A 24,515-nucleotide genomic window follows, 5' to 3' on the forward strand; every position below is an offset into this window, starting at 1 on the left:
TGTTTAACATTCCAGTTTAATTGAAGATGTTGATACAATTTTGTATTTTTGGTGGAAAATTACTTTAACATATAGATCTAGCATGACTTTGTGAAGTATAAAGAGCAAGTCAGAAGCTTTTAATTACTCCCACTCCATTGCTGATTGCTCCAATGTAATCAATAAATGCATCATTTCTTGCAGTATTTCAGTTCCCATCATTAGCATTCATGTCCATTTGCATTAATTTTCTCCCTTCAGAATAGATAACAATTCACCATTTTCCTTTAGTTCCTGTAAAGAAATTATAGAATAGTAACTCAGGGCATGTATATTTTGCAATTACCTCTGACAAATTCAACAAGGATGATTTTCAAGACAAAAAAATGAAACTGTCCACTATTCAGGAAGAGAGACTAAATAACCCACTAGAGGTCCTCTCTCAACCACAAGTAATTAATTTTTGTAATCCTGTATTTGAAAAAAGTTTTACAGAACATAAAGACGCCCAACATGCGACAAAAAGAAAAATTAAAAAAAAATCACGATCCATCAATAGAATTTGTTAAAGTTTAAAACCATGAATTGGTGTAAATTATAATTTAGAAGTACATGTATGCCCTAGTCTGGTTAGTTAAATTTAGTTCAAATAGTAAGTCATTCAGTCTGGTTCAGCTAGTGTGAAATGTTCTGTTTTTCTTAGCTGTATACAGAAAACATCGACAAGCAGAATATTCGTGCATATTCACAGTCATTTTATAACATATCTTCAAATTACTCTAACATGCATATGTGAGTAAAATGCATCACTAAAGTAAGCTCTCAATAACAGATCAACATCTGTATTGGACTATTTTTCAAAAACTACTGGTGAGTATAACACATTCCAACTTCTTTGATGCTCAAAATTATACTTATTGATCAATGTATGAGTTAACCCAAAATTGTGGTAAGTAAATAAAATTTAAAAAAATCATCTATATAATTTAAGTAACATCAGCTTATTTTCAGAGCTAAATGGGATGCATCGATTATATCTTCCCAGGAGTTACAATGTGTATTGGCTATAAAACATTCAGACAAGAATGAACTCGGGAGTATTAGGGGTTTAGAAGACTTTGCTTGCTCTGTTACAAAAATCAAAAACCACAGTAATAAATGCATATCTATTTTTGTTGCTTCAGGGTCTGTTCAAAATACTACAATAAACCTTACACATTTTTTTTCCAGGAATGAGACAGTTTGCTAGGAAAAATGTCTCACCACCTTATTTGAGAAGAGCAATGTCAAAAGTAAAACTAAAAAGCAAATGAAACCTGTAACAATGCACCCACAGGGTAAAAAATGGTCTTTACAGTAAAGGTAGCTGACTGCTGTCAAGAAAATACATTTCATTGCTGTATCAGAATATGTGAGCATGCTGGAGATTTAAAAGCTCCTTTCAACCATATGTTGAAATAATGGTAGTAACAGTAAAACCAACCAAGTCATTCTATTTCAAAATCTAAGGCCATCACATAGGAGCTTATGTATATGGCAGTTCTAAAAAAATATTTTCTAAGTTCACACTAGAAAAGTCAATTTACATTAAAACAGGAGTCGCCACCTGCTTACCTTAACAATATCCAGCCCTCCAACAAGTTCACCTTTCACGTACAACTGAGGGTATGTTGGCCAGTTTGAATATGTTTTTAATCCTTGCCGCACCTAAGAAAAATAATTTTAACTTTAAGGCTCTTCACAGCAGCTTTACTAGTGTAGTAGACATAACAGTGACATCTGTGAGGTGGAGGGGACGAGATAAAGACTCAGACTTACCTCTTCATCCTCGAATATGTCAAATGTCTCATAATCAACACTATAAAGAAAGATGAAAATGAATTATGCATTTTTGCAACACAATACCCACAAAAACATAACACATTTATTTGTTTTCACACTACCAGATAGCCACCATCCATAATACAGGAGACTCTCACAAGATCTCTATTTATAATCTATAAGCAAGTGACTGCAGAAAGTCAGCTATTTAAGTGGGACATCTGGTAATTAGCCATTAAATACTCCAAGTGACACACTACTTATTTTACAGATACTACATCTTTATTAGCATCTACATCAAAATCAAAAGTTAGTGTAGACCAAAAAAATACCCAATTTCATTGAACGACTACTTATGCTGACTAGACAGAGTGACGTGTTACACAAGAAAAACTGAGCATCTGCTTTAAGTGTGCAAAATAAATGTGATATTAAAGATCATTCGGTTTGCCAACACAGTGATTAAGAATAGAAAAAGTTTTAGACACCAAAATAAACTATTATACAGACATGAAATGGTCTCAGGCAAAGTTACTGAGCCATAATGGTACACTTATTTTGTTGTTAATTCCTTGCACTCTGACTAGAGTTATTTCATAAACACCAGACAACAGGCAAATTCTTATGCTCTGATTGGCTGATGGGCATTGAAACACAGGCAGGGATTTGTATGAGGTGTTTCTGAACCCTACAAATCTCCATTCTGACTGGCTACTGCTCTCAGTTGATTCATAGGGCCATAAATATTGTTGATTACCCTTGCTAGTCACACATCTAACCAGAGAAATAAGACTCTATAATTTTTTTTAAATGGAATTATTCAAGGGGGGAAGCTGCTAAGCAATTCTCAAGGGACAAGAAGGAGCTGTAGGGGAAGATGGGAAATCAGACATTAGGCATGGCAAGACACTCAGAATTTGAGGCAGCCATGTTTATTGTGGGCAAAAGGGAATTCTAGAAGTTGCTAATCAGAGTGCGAGGATTTCTGTAGTCAACAATCAGTTTGCAAAGAGGAGAGGATGAGAAGGGCATTCACAGTGCTTGCCGTTAGTTAGCCTAGCTACCACCAAGCTAAGTAGTTACTTTTCATTATTTAATTTGAAGGTAATGTGACATATAGTGTACTCACTGCATTTCATTTAGTAGCCAAATAAATTTAAGTAGGGATATAAGTTCCATTTTTATTACAATTATCAAATGCCAGCTGTTTTTCATCTCTTTCTACAGTGACTATTGAGCTAAATAGCCAGCAACAATTATGGATTTGAATTAACTAGCAACTATTTGCACTATGCAACGTCTCATGCAGAACAAGAGTTACATGTCCAGCAATAATCAGGAGGAGTAATTCACTAATATGATTACACAGTGAACTTGTTCAACAGACTTTCGAATGTGCTTAAACTGCCTCCCACATTCCGGCAATCACCACTGGCAGATGTTAATCTTATACTAAATGTACTGTGAACTCAGTCACCACACCAGGCATCTCTCGCTTGCCGTTTCTCTTTCCACTGAAGCCTTCTATTTTTAAGGCATTAATAAGATGCCTCCTTTAAATGTTTATAAATACATTTTTAGGTGAGCAAAAAAGCCATTCTCCCATTAGAATGATTCAATTTACTTTTGCTAACTGGCGTTTTTCCACCTTGTAAGTTTACTTATAAACATTGCACTTTTATTCATTACAAATCAGTTATGTTTTAAATAATAGCTACATACCCAGTGCTGTTTAGGATTTCTATGATTTGCTTGCTGAATCCACATTTTGCCATCTAAAATGAGAGAAAGACTTATTACAACACTATTTTTTCAAGTTTTGTGAAGTTTTAAAGTTCTTAAGCCAAGAAAATTCCAGATTTTCATATCACAACCCAATTAATCTGTTTTATTTCTAAGAAATAACCCTTCTTGATGTGCACTCTCTCTGCTGTCCTCCTTCAGCAATCACCTTAACAGCTACATTACATTTGCTCTGCCAAGTTTAACTTCGCAGAGCAATTTGTCTCTTTCTCACTTGCAAACACTTGTAAAGTAAATGAAAACACTGAGAATCATCTCCTTCATTTCTTCTGTTATGAGAGCTGGTGTTTTGACAGTTTTCCCGAGTGAAGCCATTTTCCACATTCATCCATTTTGGTCTTGAAAACTGGTTACAGCTAAGATGCAGGTTATTTCTTAAGAGTATTCAAAGAGAGCCAAAGCTAAGAAGTAGCCCAAGAAGTATACTACTTTTGGATCCACATATTTCATAAAATCTTATTTCTAAACATATGTAAAAAAGAGAAGCTTACTATTCCCCATATATTTTTCCTTTTACCCATTGCTGTCCATTTTGCAAGACAGGCAGTAGTTTTCTAGACTGACTTGGTAAATTCTGCATCTGCACAAAGATTCATTCTCATTTTGAAAGGGAATTATCTATTTTAGCTTATTCCCATATGGGATCCTGCTCGAAACACAATCTATACACATTATTTAGTCCAGACTACCTGCCCCTCCTTGAAGATTTGACTTTTTTGGCAGCTCAGATGCAAAAAAAACTAAAATTTGAACTTTAGGCTACAGAGCCTCTCTACAACTGGCTGTTTTTAAGGCTAACAATGAGTTAGCATCTCCCTTCAGGATTCCAACACTTGCTAACATGGTGAGTCAGCAAAAGTGCCATGATTATGTCACCGAGGTCACAGAACCTGTGACTTCCATTGACCTCTGTGCTATTTTCTGCTCTGGGGTTGGAGCTCCCAGCCACCCATCTCCGCAGCTCCCACCCCCTGCAGGTGGAGTGGAACCCCCCAGAGCTCCCTGCTGCTGTGGGCGGCAGGACCCCCAGAGCTGCTCAGCCACCGTGCTGGGGGACCCCGGAACTCCCACTCACCACAGTGGCAGCGGGGGACCCCAGAGCTCTAGCAGCAGTGGGTTATGAGCTGAATCTGCCGCCCCATTTTGTTAGGGATATTTTTAGTGAAAGTCTGGGACAGGTCAAAGGCTTCTGTCAAATAAATTTTTGTTTATTGCCCGTGGCCTGTCCATGACTTTTACTAAAAATATCCATGACAAAATCTAAGTCTTAGTTATAAGTAATAAGGAAACTGAGCTCAGGGAGAAAAGAAATGAAATGGAAAGAGGGAATCATACATGGAAGAGCCTAGTTCCCCACCTGAAGCAGAGCTCCTTCTGTACATATATCCCCTCAAAACTACTGAATAAACATTTCATGAAATCAGATTACTAAGCGGGGTAGGGGGTCATCACCTAGTATCCATCATTCCAATCGAAAGTTTACATTTTCACCCATACCGCTGTACCTGCCTCATTGTTCACAGAGAGGCCAGTTTATGTATGTGACACACTGAGAAACAAGCTAACCTTTTGAGTTAGTCATTTATTACCATTTCAATCCTAATTATTAACACTTGTCTGTCTTCGGTCAAATTTATTTTAGTCTGGGGGGATAAAAAAAATGGCAGTTCAGAGAGACACCATCTCACACATGTAAAAAGAAATCATTTATGGTATGTGTTGCCATAAAATCATCCAGCATCTTTTTTAAGCTATGCTGAAAATTTACATAACCAAAGCAGAGAAATGAAAATGGATAGGACAACTACTCAGCTAGGCCACAAAGGGGAATGCCAAAAGAGATGTCTAGGATCAACAATGCAGGTAGTAATTGAAGGGTGGGCCTCACGCGTGAGAGTCTGACTACATAAGCCGCAAGAGAGAACTAAGAGTGATCTATTGTCTGCTAAACACAAAACTATCAACACAGGGACTTTTGGACTAAAACCAAAAGGGGGAGACAATTCAAACACAAATAGTATAAATGATGCAGATGAAACTGATGAATGTAACTAAAGTTTTAGTGAGATGATTGCATCACCACAGCAATGTGCTCAGCTGAAGTATTGATAGCTGTCAGATAAATTATAGATTGCTTTGCACGGTTTGTAGAAGCAAGTCAGACAGATAAGTTCCTGATATCACTCCAATTTCAGTTCCCAAAAAGAAAAGAGGTTTAACAGTCCCTTCCCTGCAGATGTGAGCATCAAAAGAAATTACAATGAAACAATTTTCGAGATCTTTACCTGCTTGTTTCCTTTCATAAACAGCATCACAGAAGCTTTGTTTGTCAGGACTTTAAGTCTAAAATAGGAAAAAAATGATACAAAATATCTCAGTTCAATTATTAACCATACTTTTGATCTACTTCTTCAATAACATATATATAAGAAAGATAGGAAGATAATGTATAGGTTTAGTAAATACATTTACAGCTGCATTATAAACAACTGAATTTATATTCCATTCTATTTCATTCTCTCCCTAAGCCACTGTAAACCATGATATTACTTTTAAAGCAATGATTATTTTTTCCAGATTAAATTGCAAATACCTAGATGCATCAAACTTAAGGGGAAAATTCCATATTGAATTGGAGATATTTTTAATACAATATCCAGATATCCGAGTATCTAATCACAGGTATCAGAAAGAAAAGGTGGGTGAGGTAATATCTTTTACTGGGCCAACTTCAGTTGGCGAGAGAGACAAGCTTTCGAATTTACACAATAATGCTCTCTTTGAAAGACGTGAAGAAAAGCTTTGTGTAAGCTCAAAAGCTTGTCTCTCACCAACAGGAGTTGGCCCAATAAAAGATATTACTGAACTCAGCTTGTCTCTATAGAAGCAGTGTTGGTCCCAGGATATAATACTGCAGTTACAGATATGTAATCTATACACAATATTTCAAATGCAGAACCTAGCTATTAGTGATTCAACTTCTTCTCATACCATCATTAGATAAAGTCTTTGCTAGTACTCTACGAAAAGTTGACATCCAATAGTCAAATCCATTTCAGTTGAGATGGTATTTTAATATTTTTGGTTGCTTCCTTGCTAAGAATTTACTGTTCCATAACATTTTTACAGGTTCATAACAACCTCCTTCCCCAAACTCTCCATCAGGAATTTTGACAGGTCATATACAGAACATTAAAGTCCCACAACATCTGATAAAATAGGGCATCAAATTTTATGAACTTCTAAGAGAGCTGCCAGGTTGTAGAAAATATGCTCCATTTTATTTATTTTTTAAATTTCCCATTAGGCTTAATTCTTTGCTTGAATGAGTGGAGAGTAGGGGCCACAGGGAGCCAACTGCAACTCTCTGATCCTCTAAAGGGTTAGAATTTTATTACAGACATTTAGCACAGAGAAAGAGTAGCATGGTCAAACACCTAGGTTGCCACTGTTCTGCTGAGTGACTTTCCCTTCTCCGTTGATCACACAAGTCAACTGGCCAGAGATTCACAAGTGCAAAATGTAAAAGAAGTTTAATTACAGTGCTGTAAAAATAGGCTTTGGCTTTCAAAGGAAAACTGGAAAGCTGGAAGACAGCTATGGAAAGCTGAAAATTAAGCTGGGCAATAAGCTCACCTGTTTCAATATGAATACAATAATATAATTAGACACAGATTGGAGTGAATCTAGAACTTCTAGCCTAGCTCTATGAATAGGAGTTCTATGATTGTCCTGCACAGTGAATGGACAATTGCCATTTTCCAGTGTTAAAGTATCCGAATGAGTGAAGATTTCAGATCCTTGTCTTACAGCTCTCGTTGTTTCTTTAGCGAGGCATCCACCTGAACCAATCTTAAGTGACTTCATTAAAACATTTAGATCCTGTATAAGCATCCTTTTCAGGAATGGAAGAAGTGACATCTCATATTACGGCTAATGGAGAAAAGAAACTAATTGTTTTTGCTTCAAAGACTAAGCAAAGCAGAAAACAAAGCATGGTACAAATTAGGAATTAATTTCTGAGTTTGCAAGTTGGCATGGGGAAGGAGAAGACAAGCAAAAGCATCTCTTGCAGAAAAAATTCAACTGAAAAAGAAAGTGACTCAGAAGGTATAACTCATCACCCAATGGAACCAGTCAGTTTTTCTAGAGGGGATGGCTCGCTCAGTAGTCTAAACATTAGGTTTCAAATATTGAGTCTCCTTGGAGCTAATGGTTCAAACCCCAAAACTGCAGGTTAAGCTCTTTATCCTCAAGATAGTTTGAGTTCCATGTAGTTTGCTGTAAAGAGGTGTTTGAGGTTTGTTTGTTTTTTTAAGATTAAAAATAAAAGGTCTGTTTGCTCTGTGCAGACATTTAAGAGCTCATAAGCAAGGGTCTGTCCTGGTATTACTGAAATATTTCAGTGTTTATTACCCTTACCCATGACAAAACATAGTGCTGTTCATTATCACATTATTTTATTATTGTTTCTGTAGTCTACTGAAGTTTCCTACCAATATTTTCAAGTACTTCTACTTGCTATATACCCACACACAGTAGTATAAAATACAGCCCTTATCCTGTAATCAGATCTGGAGGAGTCAGACACTATGGCCTGGTCAGTAGCGCTAATATCGGTATTAACATATCGGAATAGGGGGAGCTATCCCACAGTGCACCACTGACCGCTCTGGACAGCATTCTCAACTCGGATGCACTGGCCACATCAGCCTATTGGCCCTAATTTTTTCTGGTGGATGGATGGTGCAATATGGCCCCTTCATGTGTAAAGAAAAGATTTCTCCTACACACTGCTTAATGTCCTGTCTGGACTATCATAGCAGCTGGAGGCTGCCTTCCACTCATTTCTCACTAACAAGTCAGTGTGTCTTATTCCTGCATTCTTTATTAATTCATCACACAAGTGGGGGGACAATGCTACGGTAGCCAAGAAAGGCTGGGGGAAGAACGGAATCAACAGGTGGGGTTGTTACAGGAGCACCCCCTGTGAATAGCATACAGATAATAATTTCTGCAGGCTCTGACACAGAGCAGGTGGTTCTCTAGCACACTTGCCTATATTAGACAGCACTGATTCTATTTTTTTATACCAAAAAGGAGGGATTGACTCAGGGAGTCATTCCCAATTTTTGCTTTTGCGCCCCTGGCTGATCGGCCAGGGGCACTTATGACAGCAGCCAATGGTACAAAACGATGGAAGGTACAATATGGCTAGTAACCACTCTTGGCTTTTGCGCCCTGGCTGATTGACCAGGGGCACTAGCAGCAAATGGTACAAAAGGAGATTATCCTCAGTTCCAATTTATGGAAGGGTTTGGATGGTGCAATATGGCTAGTAACCATCTCTGCTGTCATGCAAAAGCAAAAGCATGCTTCTGTGTAGCGCTGCTGAATCGCCTCTGTGAGCGGCATCTAGTACACATACGGTGAGAGTCACAAACGGCAAAAAAAGCTCCATGATTGCCATGCTATGGCATCTGCCAGGGCAATCCAGGGGAAAAAGGCGCGAAATTCTTGTCTGCCGTTGCTTTCCCAGACGAAGGAGTGACTGACGACATTTACCCAGAACCACCCGCGACAATGATTTTTGCCCCATCAGGCACTGGGATCTCAACCCGGAAGTTCCAAGGGGCGGGGGAGGCTGCGGGAACTATGGGATAGCTAGGGAATAGCTACCCACAGTGCAACGCTCCAGAAATCGACGCTAGCCTCGGACCATGGACGCACACCACCGAATTAATGTGTTTAGTGTGGCCGCGCGCACTCGATTTTATAAAATCTGTTTTACAAAACCGGTTTATGCAAATTCGGAATAGTCCCGTAGTGTAGACGTACCCTTAAATACAGAATAAGGCTATGCCTGAATATATTTGACTGCAGAATCAAGGCTAAAATGAGTAACTAAAACTTGAAAAAAAACACACCATATTGCATTATCATATTATTTGAATAGTATGAGTATTAAGCACAAAGAGTAAATTAAAGAGTACGCTCTCATCTAACCTTCGCATATTCTGATTTGTAAGTATTTAACTGTTCAGCCTACTAGTGCTTTATTGTAATACAGTAGAACTTCAGAGTTATGAAAACCGAAGTTACAAACTGACCAGTCAAGCACACACCTCATTTGGAACCGGAAGTATGCAATCAGGCAACAGCAGTGACAAAAAAGCAAATACAGTACAGTACTGTGTTAAACTACTAAAAAAAAAAAATAAAGGGAAAATTTAAAAAAGATTTTACAAGAAAGGAACTGCTTCTGTGCTTCTTTCATTTAAATTAAGATAGTTAAAAGCAGCATTTTTCTTCTGCATAGTAAAGTTTCACAGCTGTATTAAGTCAATGTTCAGTTGTAAACTTTTGAAAGAACAACCATAACGTTTTGTTCAGCATTACAAACATTTCAGAGTTACGAACAACCTCCATTCCTGAGATGTTCATAACACTGAGGTTCTACAGTAGTTTGCATTATAGGCTATTTCCCAAGCGTGGTTTACCAATGTGTCTTTGGCAGTTGGGATCAGACACTTTCAGAGCTTTATAGATACCCAGTGTCACCAGCCTCAGACTATGAGTAGATGTGTGTGTGTGTGTCAATATTTGCCTTCAGAGAATAGGTGTAATGTGATAATTTAGCTTCCTCTTTACTGTCTTAATGGTGTGATACATATAAGATGAGAAACAAATTCCCACTACTTGCTAGCTATTGCTATAAAATAGGAACACGCTTCACATATTTATAGTTTATGATTTATTTGGTTACCAGGCATGGCTTAGTGGAGCAGCCAAATTTAAACAGAGCATGTGCTCAAATGGAAAGACTCAAGAGGCCAGACTGGCTTCTAGATACTAAGTCTGCCTTGGGAGATTAAAAACCCACAATGCATCACTAAAAAGCACATAACGTCAAAGGAGACAACAGTGGGGAGCGAGGCTACATAATTACACTGTATTGACACCATAGTAACCAAATCTATACCCAATCAGACTCAAAAACTTTAAAAAGTTACTTGTAGAGTTATAACATTTTCTATAAAAGGATTTACCTATGTTTCCTTTCTTAAAAAAGGAGTTAAGTATCAGAGGGGTAGCCGTGTTAGTCTGGTTCTGTAAAAGCAGCAAAGAATCCTGTGGCACCTTATAGACTAACAGACGTTTTGCAGCATGAGCTTTCGTGGGTGAATACCCACTTCTTCGGATGCATCCGAAGAAGTGGGTATTCACCCACGAAAGCTCATGCTGCAAAACGTCTGTTAGTCTATAAGGTGCCACAGGATTCTTTGCTGCTTTTACAAAAAAGGAGTTATCCAAGAAAGGAGACTGGAGGAAATCTGTGTGTCCTATTTTAAATGTAATAAAACTTGTAGTCCAAGTAAATCCTATCAAAACAGCATACCCAAATGTTTACTTCTATATACGATCACCGATGTTACCTACAATTGAAGAGGTAGCTAAAAGATTCAATTACTTCAAATGAAAGACTGCAGCATTACAGTAATTTACTTTTTAAGTGTTGATGTATTTCTGAGTGTCAGAATATGGATGTTGCCTCTAAACTATAACACACTGTAAAATAAAGATATAATACATCATACTTGTCTTCCAATTTGTGTGCCTTGGGACAAATTGTGTCCAGTTCTCCAGAAGCCTCTAGTTCCTGAAAAACAGGTGTTCAGATTTAGAAATAAATAGTTATATATACACACACACTTTTAAAAACATGCAAAATATAAAAAAGATGCAGATTTCTCAATTTCTAACCTTAACAATATCCAGTCCACCTATAAGCTCTCCAGCTACATACAACTGTGGATAAGTAGGCCAATTAGAGTATGTTTTCAGTCCTTGACGTACTTCTTCATCAGAAAAAATATCAAAACTGCTAAACATAATGTTATGTTTGTTAAGAATCTCCACCATTTGTCTGCTGAAACCTGGATATAAAGAGGGTATCAGTTAGGAGGTGATTAATTTAAATTATATCTATTTTTAAATAAAATGCTCTCGTGGCTATATGAACATTATTTGGTTAAAAAATGTACTACAGATCATCCAGACAATAACCACTCCCTACAAGGTTCTAGGGAGTTTGTTTTTCTTATTTGAGAGTATTAACATGATAAAACAAAAAAGACAATGAATAAAAATGGTTTTATTACTGTGATTATTAAGCCTAAGTATCTAGACAGTATGTATGTCTGAAGTCTGCCTGCATAAACAATTGCATTCAGTAACTTTAGTGTACTACATTTTGGTGGAACGTCTTATGGTTAAACCTCAAAGAAATCTACTTCCCTAGTCTCTGACTTGTCTAGTCCTCCTCCTTCCTTCTGCATCCAAAAGAAAAGATACTCTTTGCCCTCCTCCACATCTTCTGCTCCTTCTTATCTTCCCCCCACCCCCACTTTACATTCCTGCAGCTCTTCTTGTTTTCTCCCTCCAGCTACTGCCAGTCTCTCCCAAACACCAATAGTTTGAATTAGTTGAAACTGACTGACTAAAGAGCATGGGAACTACTATTCAAGCCTATTGGGTGGCAGTAGTTTGAATTTTAAAATGGCCTTTTTCTGGCTGCGTTTCAGCTGTCACTGCTTTGACACTATTTTCCCTCCCACATCACAACAACCTGAGTTTGTTTTTTAAGTATTTACATTCACAAGAGTACATATTTTATTGTACATGTGACACTTTTTATTAGGTACTATGAAGTCTTGTACTTTTCTTCTGATACTTTCTCATTAGCACATTAAGTACTGGACATTAGAATTATAAAATATGGGATTTAAAACACCCTATTATGTAGTCTCTTTTACAAAAAATGTTTCTTTTCATAATTTAATTCTTTGTTCTAAGAAAATATACAATAATGAATGTATCCCAGTCTTCACACACACATTCACTATTTACAATACTGTACACAAAACTTATCATTCCTTATGCATAATAAACCATTTTTACCCTAAAAAAGGGACTAGCTAAAGATCATTTTTTAAAAATCTTCTGTCATAACCACCACCATCATTCTAGATTACTAAAACTGAAAAGTAGATTCTGAACATTTTCACTATTTGGACTTTTTTTTAATAAACGGAACAAAAGGAATTCTTAAATAAAATAACCAGACTGTCACATAAAAATAACTATTATTTGATTTCAACTTGCAAGATCACTTACTAATTTTTTAAATATGGATTTGCACTACAGTTTTCTGCAGTTTGCATGATCTGCAATTTGTTGAGATGAGGTACTGATATGTATATGACATCTAAGTGTTAAGTTCATGTAAAGCCTGAAGTAAAAACATGGATTCTGAAATTTCTCATTCATCTGGGAGTTCATTAGTAAACAGCTAAAGGGTGATTGCTGATGGTTATTCTGTTGCCAATATATTAACTCATTTCTATTGAACAAGGCTGAGAAAAAGCTTCATTTTAGCTATAGGCAATTACATGCAGACTAGAAAGATAGGTAGGTTGTGTTTCATTTTTAAGGGTTAAACTAGCAGAATGGAAATGTTATGCTTAGGGATAAAGTACCAATACAGCTTTTACTTTCATAACAAAAGATTTAGGTTGAATTTCTGAAAAAACGCCATACATGTAAACAAAGAATTAAAGTGTGAACAAAAATGTAAGTATATCCAGACAGCCATAAATGCCACTATATACTTTATACTGTTAATGAGAATAAATAAAATTTTAATACCAATGAAACAAGCAAACCAATGCAGTCAGAGCCCAAAAATCTCCTGAAACAAGATTTACATGTGTAGCAACATGATACAACAGCCAGTGAACACATGGCCAAGGGAACAGATGTCCCTCAACACTATACTGAAGTTGACTCTCTCAATGAAGTAATGATTAACTACAAAAAAAGATACCATATCCCACCACAGGAGAGGGTTCCACACTAGTGGCCATGTGCACCCATCTATCATTTCAAATCTGTTGCATCTCTCAAAATAGAGTTTGTTCACAACTATATTCATCCTTAGATAACCAAATGAAACATCTTGTAGTTATTTTACATTCTTTTTACTTATCTAATGCCATTGTCATAACAAACCTGTTTTATCTTTGACAATTTAGCCTTTTCAATATGGTAAGCTCTCTTCTCATTAAAAGGTATGCATATTTTAACAATTCTGCCAGCACCAGCATACTATAGATTTTTCTCTCCAACCAACACCACATTCTACCTTAAGTATCTTATCTGCTGAACTGGACTAACTACTACTAAATTAACTTCTCTTCAATCTTAGTTACAAACTCAGGCAATCCTATATACAACTGCAAATTTTCACTGATAATCTAGGTTTTAATACATAAATCCGTACTATGTAAGTAAACAGAGCTCACTGTGAATTTTTCATAGAATGTGTGACAGTAGTATATAGTACAAAATCTGTGCAAGTTTGAAAAATATTGTACGATATTACAGTGCGTGGCTGTATAATTAGAGATTATTTTATACAAATGCACCAAAGAGCCAAAACTCTGTGTGTAATCTTGATTTCGGCTTTTCCTGCTTTTTTGAGCACTTAACCATGCACTCGCAATGCTCACTTAATCTCTTATGTTTAAACTTGGCTGAGTCCCCTCTGTGAAATAATGGATTTCCGCTGAACCTCTGCCTCAGCCCACATACATATTCAGTACACTTCATTACGCACGAGAGCACAAGAGGGGAGGACTCCTGTCTCATACTGAGAAAGCGGGATGATCAGCAAGTTATCTTAAGTGCCTAAAACGCAAATGCAAGAAGCCTTGGAAACAAGCAGGGAGAACTGGAAGTCCTGGCACAGCCAAGGAACTATGATGTGATTGGAATAACAGAGACTTGGTGGAATAACTCACATGACTGGAGTATTGTCATGGATGGATATAAACTGTTCAGGAAGGACAGGCAGGACAGTTCAGGAAGAAAAGGTGGAGGAGTTGCATTGTATGTAGGAGAGCAGTGTGACTGCTCAGAGCTCCGGTATGAAACTGCGGGAAAAACCTGAGTCTCTCTGGATTAAAGTTTAGAAGTGTGAGCAACAAAGTTGATGTCATGGTGGGAGTCTGCTATAGACCACCAGACCAGGGGGATGAGGTGGACGAGGCTTTCTTCCAGCAACTAGCAGAAGTTATTAGATCACAGGCCCTGATTCTCATGGGAGACTTTAATCAGCCTGATATCTGCTGGAAGAGCAATACAGCGGTGCACAGACAATCCAGGAAGTTTTTTGAAAGTGTAGGGGACAATTTTCTGGTGCAAGTGCTGGAGGAACCAACTAGGGGCCTGCTGCTTCTAGATCTGCTGCTCAGAAACAGGGAAGAATTAGTAAGGGAAGCAAAAGTGGTTGGGAACTTGGGAGGCAGTCACCATGAGATGGTCGAGTTCAGGATCCTGACACAAGGAAGAAAGGAGAGCAGCAGAATATGGACCCTGGACTTCAGAAAAGCAGACTTTGACTCCCTCAGGGAACTGATGGGCAGGATCCCCTGGGAGAATAACATGAGGGGGAAAGGAGTCCAGGAGAGCTGGCTGTATTTTAAAGAATCCTTATTGAGGTTGCAGGAAAAAACCATCCCGATGTGTAGAAAGAATAGTAAATATGGCAGGTGACCAGCTTGGCTTAACAGTGAAATCCTTGCTGATCTTAAATACAAAAAAGAAGCTTACAAGAAGTGGAAGATTGGACAAATGACCAGGGAGGAGTATAAGAATATTGCTCAGGCATGCAGGAGTGAAATCAGGAAGGCCAAATCACACTTGGAGTTGCAGCTAGCAAGAGATGTTAAGAGTAACAAGAAGGGTTTCTTCAGGTATGTTAGCAACAAGAAGAAAGTCAAGGAAAGTGTGGGCCCCTTACTGAATGAAGGAGGCAACCTAATGACAGAGGATGTGGAAAACGCGAATGTACTCAATGCTTTTTTTGCCTCTGTCTTCACAAACAAGGTCAGCTGCCAGACTACTGCACTGGGCAGCACAGCATGAGGAGGTGGTGACCAGCCCTCTATAGAGAAAGAAGTGGTCCAGAAAAGCTGGACGAGCACAAGTCCATGGGGCCAGGTACGCTGCATCCGAGGGTGCTAAAGGAGTTGGAGGATGTGATTGCAGAGCCATTGGCCATTATCTTTGAAAACTTATGGCGATCGGGGAGATCCTGATGACTGGAAAAAGGCTAATGTAGTGCCCATCTTTAAAAAAAGGGAAGAAGGAGGATCCGGGGAACTACAGGCCAGTCAGCCTCACCTCAGTCCCTGGAAAAATCATGGAGCAGGTCCTCAAGGAATCAATTCTGAAGCACTTAGAGGAGAGGAAAGTGATCAGGAACAGTCAGCATGGATTCACCAAGGGCAAGTCATGCCTGACTAACCTAATTGCCTTTATGACGAGATAACTGGCTCTGTGGATGAGGGGAAAGCAGTGGATGTGTTATTCCTTGACTTTAGCAAAGCTTTTGATACTGTCTCCTACAGTATTCTTGCCAGCAAGTTAAAGTAGTATGGGTTGGATGAATGGACTATAAGGTGGATAGAAAGCTGGCTAGATCATCGGGCTCAATGGGTAGTGATCAATGGCTCCATGTCTAGTTGGCAGCCGATATCAAGCAGCGTGCCCCAAGGATCGGTCCTGGGGCCGGTTTTGTTCAATATCTTCATTAATTATCTGGAGGATGGCGAGGACTGCACCCTCAGCAAGTCTGCAGATGACACTAAACTGGGAGGAGTGGTAGATATGCTGGGGGGTAGGGATAGTATACAGAGGGACCTAGACAAATTAGAGGATTGGGCCAAAAGAAATCTGATGAGGTTCAACAAGGACAAGTGCAGAGTCCTGCACTTAGGACGGAAGAATCCCATGCTCTGCTACAGACTAGGGGCCGAATGGCTAGGCAGCAGTTCTGCAGAAAAGGACCTAGGGTTACAGTGGATGAGAATATGGATATGAGTCAACAGTATGTCCTTGTTGCCAAGAAGGCTAATGGCATTTTGGGCTGTATAAGTATGGGCACTGCCTGCAGATCGAGGGACATGATCATTCCCCTCTATTCAACATTGGGCCCCACACTACAAGAAGAATATGGAAAAATTGGAAAGAGTCCAGCAGAGGGCAACAAAAATGATTAGGGGCTGGAGCACATGACTTATGAGGCGAGGCTGAGGGAACTGGGATTATTTAGTCTGCAGAAGAGAAGAATGAAGGGGGTTGATAGCTGGTTTCAACTACCTGAAAGGGGGTTCCAAAGAGGATGGATCTAGACTGTTCTCAGTGGTACCAGATGACAGAACAAGGAATAATGGTCTCAAGTTGCAGTGGGGGAGGTTTAGGTTGGCTATTAGGAAAAACTTTTTCACTAGCAGGGTGGTGAAGCACTGGAATGAGTTACCTAGGGAGGTGGTGGAATCTCCTTCCTTAGAGATTTTTTAAGGTCAGACTTGACGAAGCCCTGGCTGGGATGATTTAACTGGGGATTGGCCCTGCTTTGAACAGGGGGTTGGACTGGATGACCTCCTGAGGTCCCTTCCAACCCTGATATTCTAAGATTACATTGTTAAAATTAGCCTCACATACATGTACAGATATAACCTTTAAAAGCTCAGCATGCAATTTGCAAAAGCTCATGCCTACCTTCAAGCTGTTTTGATACAAGGGGTGTTCTTATAAAGGTTTCAAAAAGTTTCAGGAAGTTCTCAAAGCAGAAAGGTCAAAGTGAAAACTTTTACTTAACCTACACTATAGTAATAACTGTCTCTGACACTATAATTATGAAAACTAAGACATTTCACTGGCATATTGAGGGTATGCAAATGAAATACAAACACTAACAAATTTAAAACAAAACAAAAAACAAAACAAAACAGTCCTAATCTATATTCTCCCATCAGAGTGAATTTTAAAAATGTATTTACTTTAAATTAAATACATTTTTCTCTATAAAAAAGCCTATTTAAAGTTAAATTTGAAATTACGACAACCTATGGTAAGACCTAAACTAGGGTTGCCACCCATCCAAATTTTTCTCGGGCAATCCAGTTTTTGGCATTTGTGTCCCAGTGTTTTAAAGGAAGTCAAACCACAGAACTGGTGGAAGTCAGTGAACGAGAGTTCGTTGAAGTGCTATACTAGCTTCTGACAACAATAGCTTCCTCTGCAGGTAAAAGAGAATATTTTCTTCATTTCAATTTATTCAACTAGTTCAGTCCAATGACTAGTTCATATGAAGTTGGGAAACAGATTGGGAGCTGAGAAAGCAGGAAAGCTTGGCTTCCTCTTTCAAGCTATGAATAAAAAAGGAGGTGTAAGAAGATGACACTTTCTAGTCCTAAATTTTGAACAACATGGTGATCAGAAACAATCAGGTTCAATATACGAACTAAAGATTATAGTGTCTTTGATTAAGAAATGTATGGATAAACTTATTTTGTTTTTCTGTATCCAGCACATTTAAGGTACTTAACTAATAAACTTAAAACTTAAAAGTGCTGTTTGTATATTTAAGTGCATTCCAAATTCCACCCCAATGGAGTTCTATATAAATGACATATAAGAAATGTGTCATTTGCCATTTTCTAACCATGAAAAATGTAAAAACTAAGAATCTGAATACATATGTTAAGCTATATAGTTGCTTAAACAAATGTCTACAGATATAGTAGATGCTCTGGTTAGCAAAAAAGTACCAAATTTACTGTGGCTACAGTTGGTTGTGAACCAATGTTTTAACAGTTACTAACCAATGAGAATAAACTTTTCTTTTAGAAAATAAAGAGTACAAATTCAAAACAAAATTAAAATAATTTATTTAAATCAAGGTTTCTTTCTTGCTGATTTAAACCACAATTAAAATCTGTGATATAAATCACTTATTTAAATCAAACCACTCCATCTACAGGATCCTGCAGACCACTTCATCTCCCATTCATAATCCTGTAACATTCCCACATCACTCACAACAGTTGTTTATATGTAAAAGTGACTTTTTAATTATTTTCTTTTAATACAATTAGCTGTTGGAAGTGGAGCCAATAGCATGTGATCAATCAGCTCTCCACATACACCTCTACCCCGATATAACATGAAGTTGGATACAACACGGTACAGCAGCGCTCCAAAGGGGGCGGGGCTGCGCACTCCAGCAGATCGAAGCAAGTTCGATATAACGTGGTTTCACCTATAACGCGGTAAGATTTTTTGGCTCCCGAGGACAGTGTTATATCGAGGTAGAGGTGTACAACCAAGTGATCCCCACACAATCTGAAAACAGCTTTATTAAACCATGGAGTTTCTTCCTGCCAATGCAGGATTGTTCCCTCTAGTACATTATGTAGTGTTTTGTCTGGTCTTTTTAAAATCCCAGACAATGGCACTTTTCACCATTACTTTCCTTTTAAGATTGTTTCACAGCCCAATACATTTCATTGGCAAAAAGTTCTTCCTCCTATTCAGATTAAGTTATTTTAATTCCATCACATCATTCCCATTTACTGCACTCAACTCCTCGGGTTAATCTTCAGAATACATGTAGACTTCCTTCCTTCCCCCATCCACAAGTCATTGCTTAGGCAAGATATACATGTTAGCTCTTTAAAATCCTTCTTCAAAAGGCTCTTGCTCAGTTGTGTTGCTCTTTTCCTAAATCCCTGCAATCTGTCAACATCAGGTCTGTTCCAAAGTTCACTGAAGTCGGTGGAAAGTTTTCCACTGACTTTAACAAGCTTTGGATCAGACCCATGGTGACTAGAAATGAAAGTACTATTCCAGCTATTATACCACAACTATAGTAAGAAGTCCTAATACTGCCTTGTCCCAGGACATGACGCCTGTGTTTGCAGCCCAAAATACCATTTTTTGTAGTCATACATATTGCAAACTCAAATCACTACCACCCCTCACTTCATCATTTGCACTCCTACTCCCTCCCACTGAACTTGTGTGTTTTGAATAGCTTTCACCTTCCTCTCCCTCTCTTCTACCCCAGTGTAGTACAGAAGCTTGCATTGTTCCTATTTAATTCTTGTTTTTTATGTTCTTGCCATTTTCAGTTTCTCTAGGTCCTTTTGTACTTTTTCCTCCATTTTTACTATTTACTCAACTCTTCTCAATTTGGCTTCTTTCATGAAACTCATGAATACACCCTTATCCTGATCACTAAAGAATATAGCAAATAAGTATGGTCATCACTTTGGTACCTCATTAGAAACCTCTCTCAAACACTGACTCTTCCCTGTTGCATTGTTACTTATTGCCCTTTGTTTTCAGTCAGTTACCCAGTTTTAAATCCACATACGTTCTTATCAAAACCAATTTAATTTTTAAATTATAATTTTGAGGAATTGTATCAAAGTCAGGCTGGATAAAAAGCGATTTTTATTTAAATTAGAGATGAGTTAAATTAAAAAACTATTGAAAATTTATATTTTACAATAACCTAGGTTAAGGCCTGAACTTACTATAATCTATTAATATAATTTTAATTAAAATGATTTAAACACTACATGTTTGCTACCACTTTTTGGTGGAAATCACTGCCTAATCACCTGGAACCAAAGTGTGTTGAAGAGCTCAACTGGTTTTTGATAGCGGTAACCTCTTCTGCAGGTACAGAGAGAATTGGGCAAGTTGCTTAGTCTTTCCATCTCTCTGTTCCCTATCTGGAGCAACGGAATAACAATACTGTAACTTCATGGGGGGGACTGTGAAAATAAATTAGTGTTTTGAGGCACTCAGATACTTTAATGCAGTGGTCCCTGTATTAAACTGTGGGGCTGTGCCCCCCCGGGGGGGGCAGAGGGTTGCAGAGGAACTTTGGCGGAGGCACGGCAGGACTCAGGACAGTTCCCGTGGGGGATGGGGAGGGAGCGCCACCCAGCCCTGCTCCACCCCCACTTCTGCTCCAGCCCCACCTCCAGTCAGGGCTCCTCTCCCAGCCCCGGTCCCAGCCTGAGCCCCCAACTGCAGCCCCAGCCTTGGTCCCCTTACTCCTTTCCACATCCCTTCCCTTCCCTCCCCTCCCCTCCGGAGCCACGGTCCAGGGTTGGGGGAGGGTGTCATGGACAAGGGTAAAGGGGCCATGACCTCAAAAAGCCTGGGGACTTCTGCTTTAATGATACATACCACAAACAAACCTATATATAAATCCTGCAACCAATCCCTACATAAACAAGCCCTGTTACATTAAAGAAAATTTCAGGAAGTCCTTACCACAACAAGGCTCCTGGGGAGATCCTTTTATAAACACCATGCAGGGTGCAGCATTGGTCAATTTCTTTAGACGCACGTTGAGGTCCTCTTTTGCATTATCATTAGGGTCAGCTGAAATTGTACTGCTAGATGCATGGCGCTGGACTTTTTTGGTCAGCTCTGGGGCATGGGCACCATCTAATCTGTCAATTTTCTGAGAATTCTAAATAAGCCAAGAGAGTAGCTCAGTTAAGAAGCATTAATTAAAAGCGGTCTTCTAAACTACTAAAAATTGGAAGTTTTAATGTATTCCATCACTACATATTACAGGTTTTCAGATAAGCAGGCAGAATGGGTTAGAATACTGACCCTTTACCTCTTTAATCCCAGCAAAATTCTAAAACAGAAACTAGTCTGATGGCCATAGCACTGTCTGTACCAAACAGACTTGTTAAAACTTGTTATAAACAAACAAAAATTATTAACAACAAACAGAACCAAATGTGCTATTTCTACTGCATAATCACCTGTTAATTCTTCACAAGCATTACACTGAATAATTGAAACAGAAAAGTGAATGAATCATGACTATGCCTAACACAATACAAGAGAAGAGTCTTGTGTATCTCAGGTATTGTAAAGCCACCTATGAATTCCAAGGCATTTCAAGGAGGTTCAGAAATATTAAAACTGGGTTCCATAATCATTTCTGTGAACTGGCTATTCTTGTGCCCTCAGTTAAAAAAAAAAAACACATATGGAGATACAGACTGTTAGCAGCTTCTACATTAAGTCAAAATTAAGAAAAGAGTTCTGCTCTCTTTTTAGTACTAAAAAAAGAGTAGAATGAAAATTTACTAGTACTGAACTGCTGAACTTAACACAGACATTAATGTGAGTGATATGCAATCCATTTTCTCTTACCTTAAAAAACAAGAATGTTGGAACAGAACTAATTTCGTATTTTTCAGATACTTCAGGCACAGCTTCAGCTTCCAGCTTAAAAGTCAGAGAAAACATGGTTTTATTTTCATAATTTTCTTTGAAGTTTTGATTGTGCATGTCAATCCTTTTTATAATGTTCTGCTCAGCATTTTATATGTTTAAAAAGGAGTTTGATGCAAAAGTTTATGAGACATTTGCATTTAAATGAGACTCGGTGGGCTGGCATGTCATCCACTGAGCCTGCACAGTGTCAAAACAGGTTCAGGGGGTTTTATTTTGTTGCACATTTCAAAAGATGCCTAGAGGCTGTGAATAAAATTTTTGGTGCACTAGTGACCTAGTAAATTTTCAATCATATGCAGCTACTACTATATTGAAATCCATAAATCATTGACCCCAGTTATGTCATGATTACAGTGCTTATTTTCTGCCCACAGCAATTCTTGCTGTTTGCTCTATTGACTAATTTCAAGAGGCAGTACATCATGACTGACATTTGCAGCCTTCTGCAAATTATGAAGCAAAAAGGAGTATTTCTTCAATAAACTATTGATGTCTGCTAAATTTTACTTTTAACTCTTGCAAGGCTCCTGGATTCTAAGTAGAAAGCTTGTTAGACTATTGGTCCAGAAGCTTGGTCAGCATTAAAATGCATATTTTGGAATTCTAGAAGATAATTTTTTACCAGACAAATATGTCTTTTTATTAACCATGTCCAATGTGTGTATTCTGTCTCAGCTGCTGACTTCAGTGAGAAAAGTTATTTTGAGGGTTGTTTTTAATTTGTTTATTGCAATAAATGCTGATTTCCTGTTAGCGCTGCAGACATTACGTAGAAAAATAAAGGTATACGGTAAATAAGGTGGTAAAATAGTGAATATAAATGCATTTCAAGGAATAGTAAATAGAAACCTGTGATCCCATTTACAGGTGCACAAAGCCTTGCCAACTCCTCTTTCTGCAACCTGTACACTGGGGCTTTATCAACAGCAATTGGAAAACCATTCAGGGTTGCTAATTTCTTGTTCAGAAAATTAACATTTTTAAGAACATGTCATCATTGGCTATTCAGTTTCTGGCTCTCTCTATATAGCACTTTGAACTTTTTAGTGTTATTTGTAAAAGTAGGTTTTGGTTTGTTACACCCATAAGGCTTTTAATCTTGTTACAATTTTGGATGCAAGGGAAATAATTTTACATCTGCTCAACGTCCCCTCAAGCGGACAGGGGGCCGCAGACAGGGGAGTTTGAGAGGGAGTTTGACAGAGGGAGGCCTATGATGGTTAGGAAGACCCGCAACACCTGTGCCAGCACTGCTTCTGTCTCCTCCACCTGCACCTGTAGCCAGACAGAGCACCTGAGCATGGATGCTTCTACCCAGATCCTGGTGTGGTTTTGCAGAGACTGTGATTTGCAATTCCCACTTACTGACAATCAGGCTGGGGGGGATCATCCAATGTGAAAGGTGTCTGCTGGTGAAATCTCTCAGGCAGCCGGTGGGGGAGCTACAGGAGGAGGGGGCTAGATTGAGGAGCATCCGAATCCACGAGCAATTCCTGGACAGTGTCCATGTGGAGACAGCTGAGGTAGCTGTCTGAGTACACAGGACTGCTGACACACCACTGGTGGAGGAGGAGATGGCTCAGGGTGGACACTGGCAGCTGGTTACTTCTGGCAGCAGGCAGTTCACCACCCCCGCCCCGAACCCTCCCACCGTGGTAATAGGTAACCATTATGCTCTTTTTGATACAGGAGAGAAGGAATCACCCGCTACAATAGAGGAGAAGCCCTGTACCCCTAAGGCTTGGAGGTCTGCTGCCACCACTGCAAATAGGAAACGTAGGGTAGTGGTGGTCGGAGACTCTCTTCTGAGAGGGACGGAGGCGCCCATCTGTTGCCCTGACATTTCATCTCAGGAGGTATGCTGCCTGCCAGGGGCCCGTATCCGAGACGTTACGGAGGCATTGTCAAGGATTATCCAGCCCTCTGACTACTACCCCATGCTACTCATCCATGTGGGCACAAATGATACTGCCAGGTGGGACACTGAGCAGATCAAGAGTGACTACAGGGCTCTGGGAGTATGGGTGAAGAAGTTTGGAGCGCAGGTGGTATTCTCTTCTATTCTTCCTGTCAAAGGTAGGGGCCCGGGCAGAGACCGGTGCATCGTGGAGGTGAATGCCTGGCTACGAAGATGGTGTCACCAGGAAGGCTTTGGCTTCCTCAACCACGGGATGCTATTCCAGGAAGGACTGCTAGGCAGAAATGGCGTTCACCTTTCGAGGAGGTGAAAGACCTATTTGGACACAAACTGGCTAAGCTAGTGAGGAGGGCTTTAAACTAGGTTCGACGCGGACAGGTGAGCAAAGCCGACAAGTAAGTGGGGAACATGGAGACCTGGGAGATGGGTCGGAAATAGGAGGGAGCGTGGGCCATAATGGCAGAGAGAAAGAGGAGGGTCAGGGCAAAACAGGGAGGCAAGATCAAATCAGTATCTTAAACAATATACAAATGTGAGAAGTATGGGTAATAAGCAAGAAGAACTAGAAGTGCTAATAAATAAATACAACTATGACATTGTTGGCATCACCAAAACTTGGTGGGATAATATACATGATTGGAATGTTGGTGTGGACGGGTACAGCTTGCTCAGGAAGGATAGACAGGGAAAAGGGGAGGAAGTGTTCCTTTATATATTAAAAATGTACACACTTAGACTGAGGTGGAGATGGACATAAGAGACGGAAGTGTTGAGAGTCTCTGGGTTAGGCTAAAAGGAGTGAAAAACA

The 24,515-nt window shown here is 39.0% G+C and overlaps 1 protein-coding gene across 1 annotated transcript in view; it reads right to left on the reverse strand.

The window, feature by feature from the left end:
* Positions 1–24,515, reverse strand: part of GLRX3 (glutaredoxin 3) — a 38,542-nt gene continuing 14,027 nt past the window's right edge. The window contains exons 3-11 of the mRNA XM_045025247.1: positions 21,706–21,780; positions 20,803–21,004; positions 11,368–11,540; positions 11,202–11,263; positions 5,889–5,946; positions 3,523–3,575; positions 1,798–1,837; positions 1,594–1,686; positions 1–273 (exon numbers count right to left, since the gene is read on the reverse strand). Coding sequence (XP_044881182.1) covers positions 223–273; positions 1,594–1,686; positions 1,798–1,837; positions 3,523–3,575; positions 5,889–5,946; positions 11,202–11,263; positions 11,368–11,540; positions 20,803–21,004; positions 21,706–21,780 — 807 coding nt within the window. The 3' untranslated portion in view covers positions 1–222. The remainder of the gene's footprint in view (positions 274–1,593; positions 1,687–1,797; positions 1,838–3,522; positions 3,576–5,888; positions 5,947–11,201; positions 11,264–11,367; positions 11,541–20,802; positions 21,005–21,705; positions 21,781–24,515) is intronic.

This window comes from Mauremys mutica, chromosome 7 (assembly GCF_020497125.1).
Source record: "Mauremys mutica isolate MM-2020 ecotype Southern chromosome 7, ASM2049712v1, whole genome shotgun sequence".
NCBI classification, from domain to species: domain Eukaryota; kingdom Metazoa; phylum Chordata; order Testudines; family Geoemydidae; genus Mauremys; species Mauremys mutica.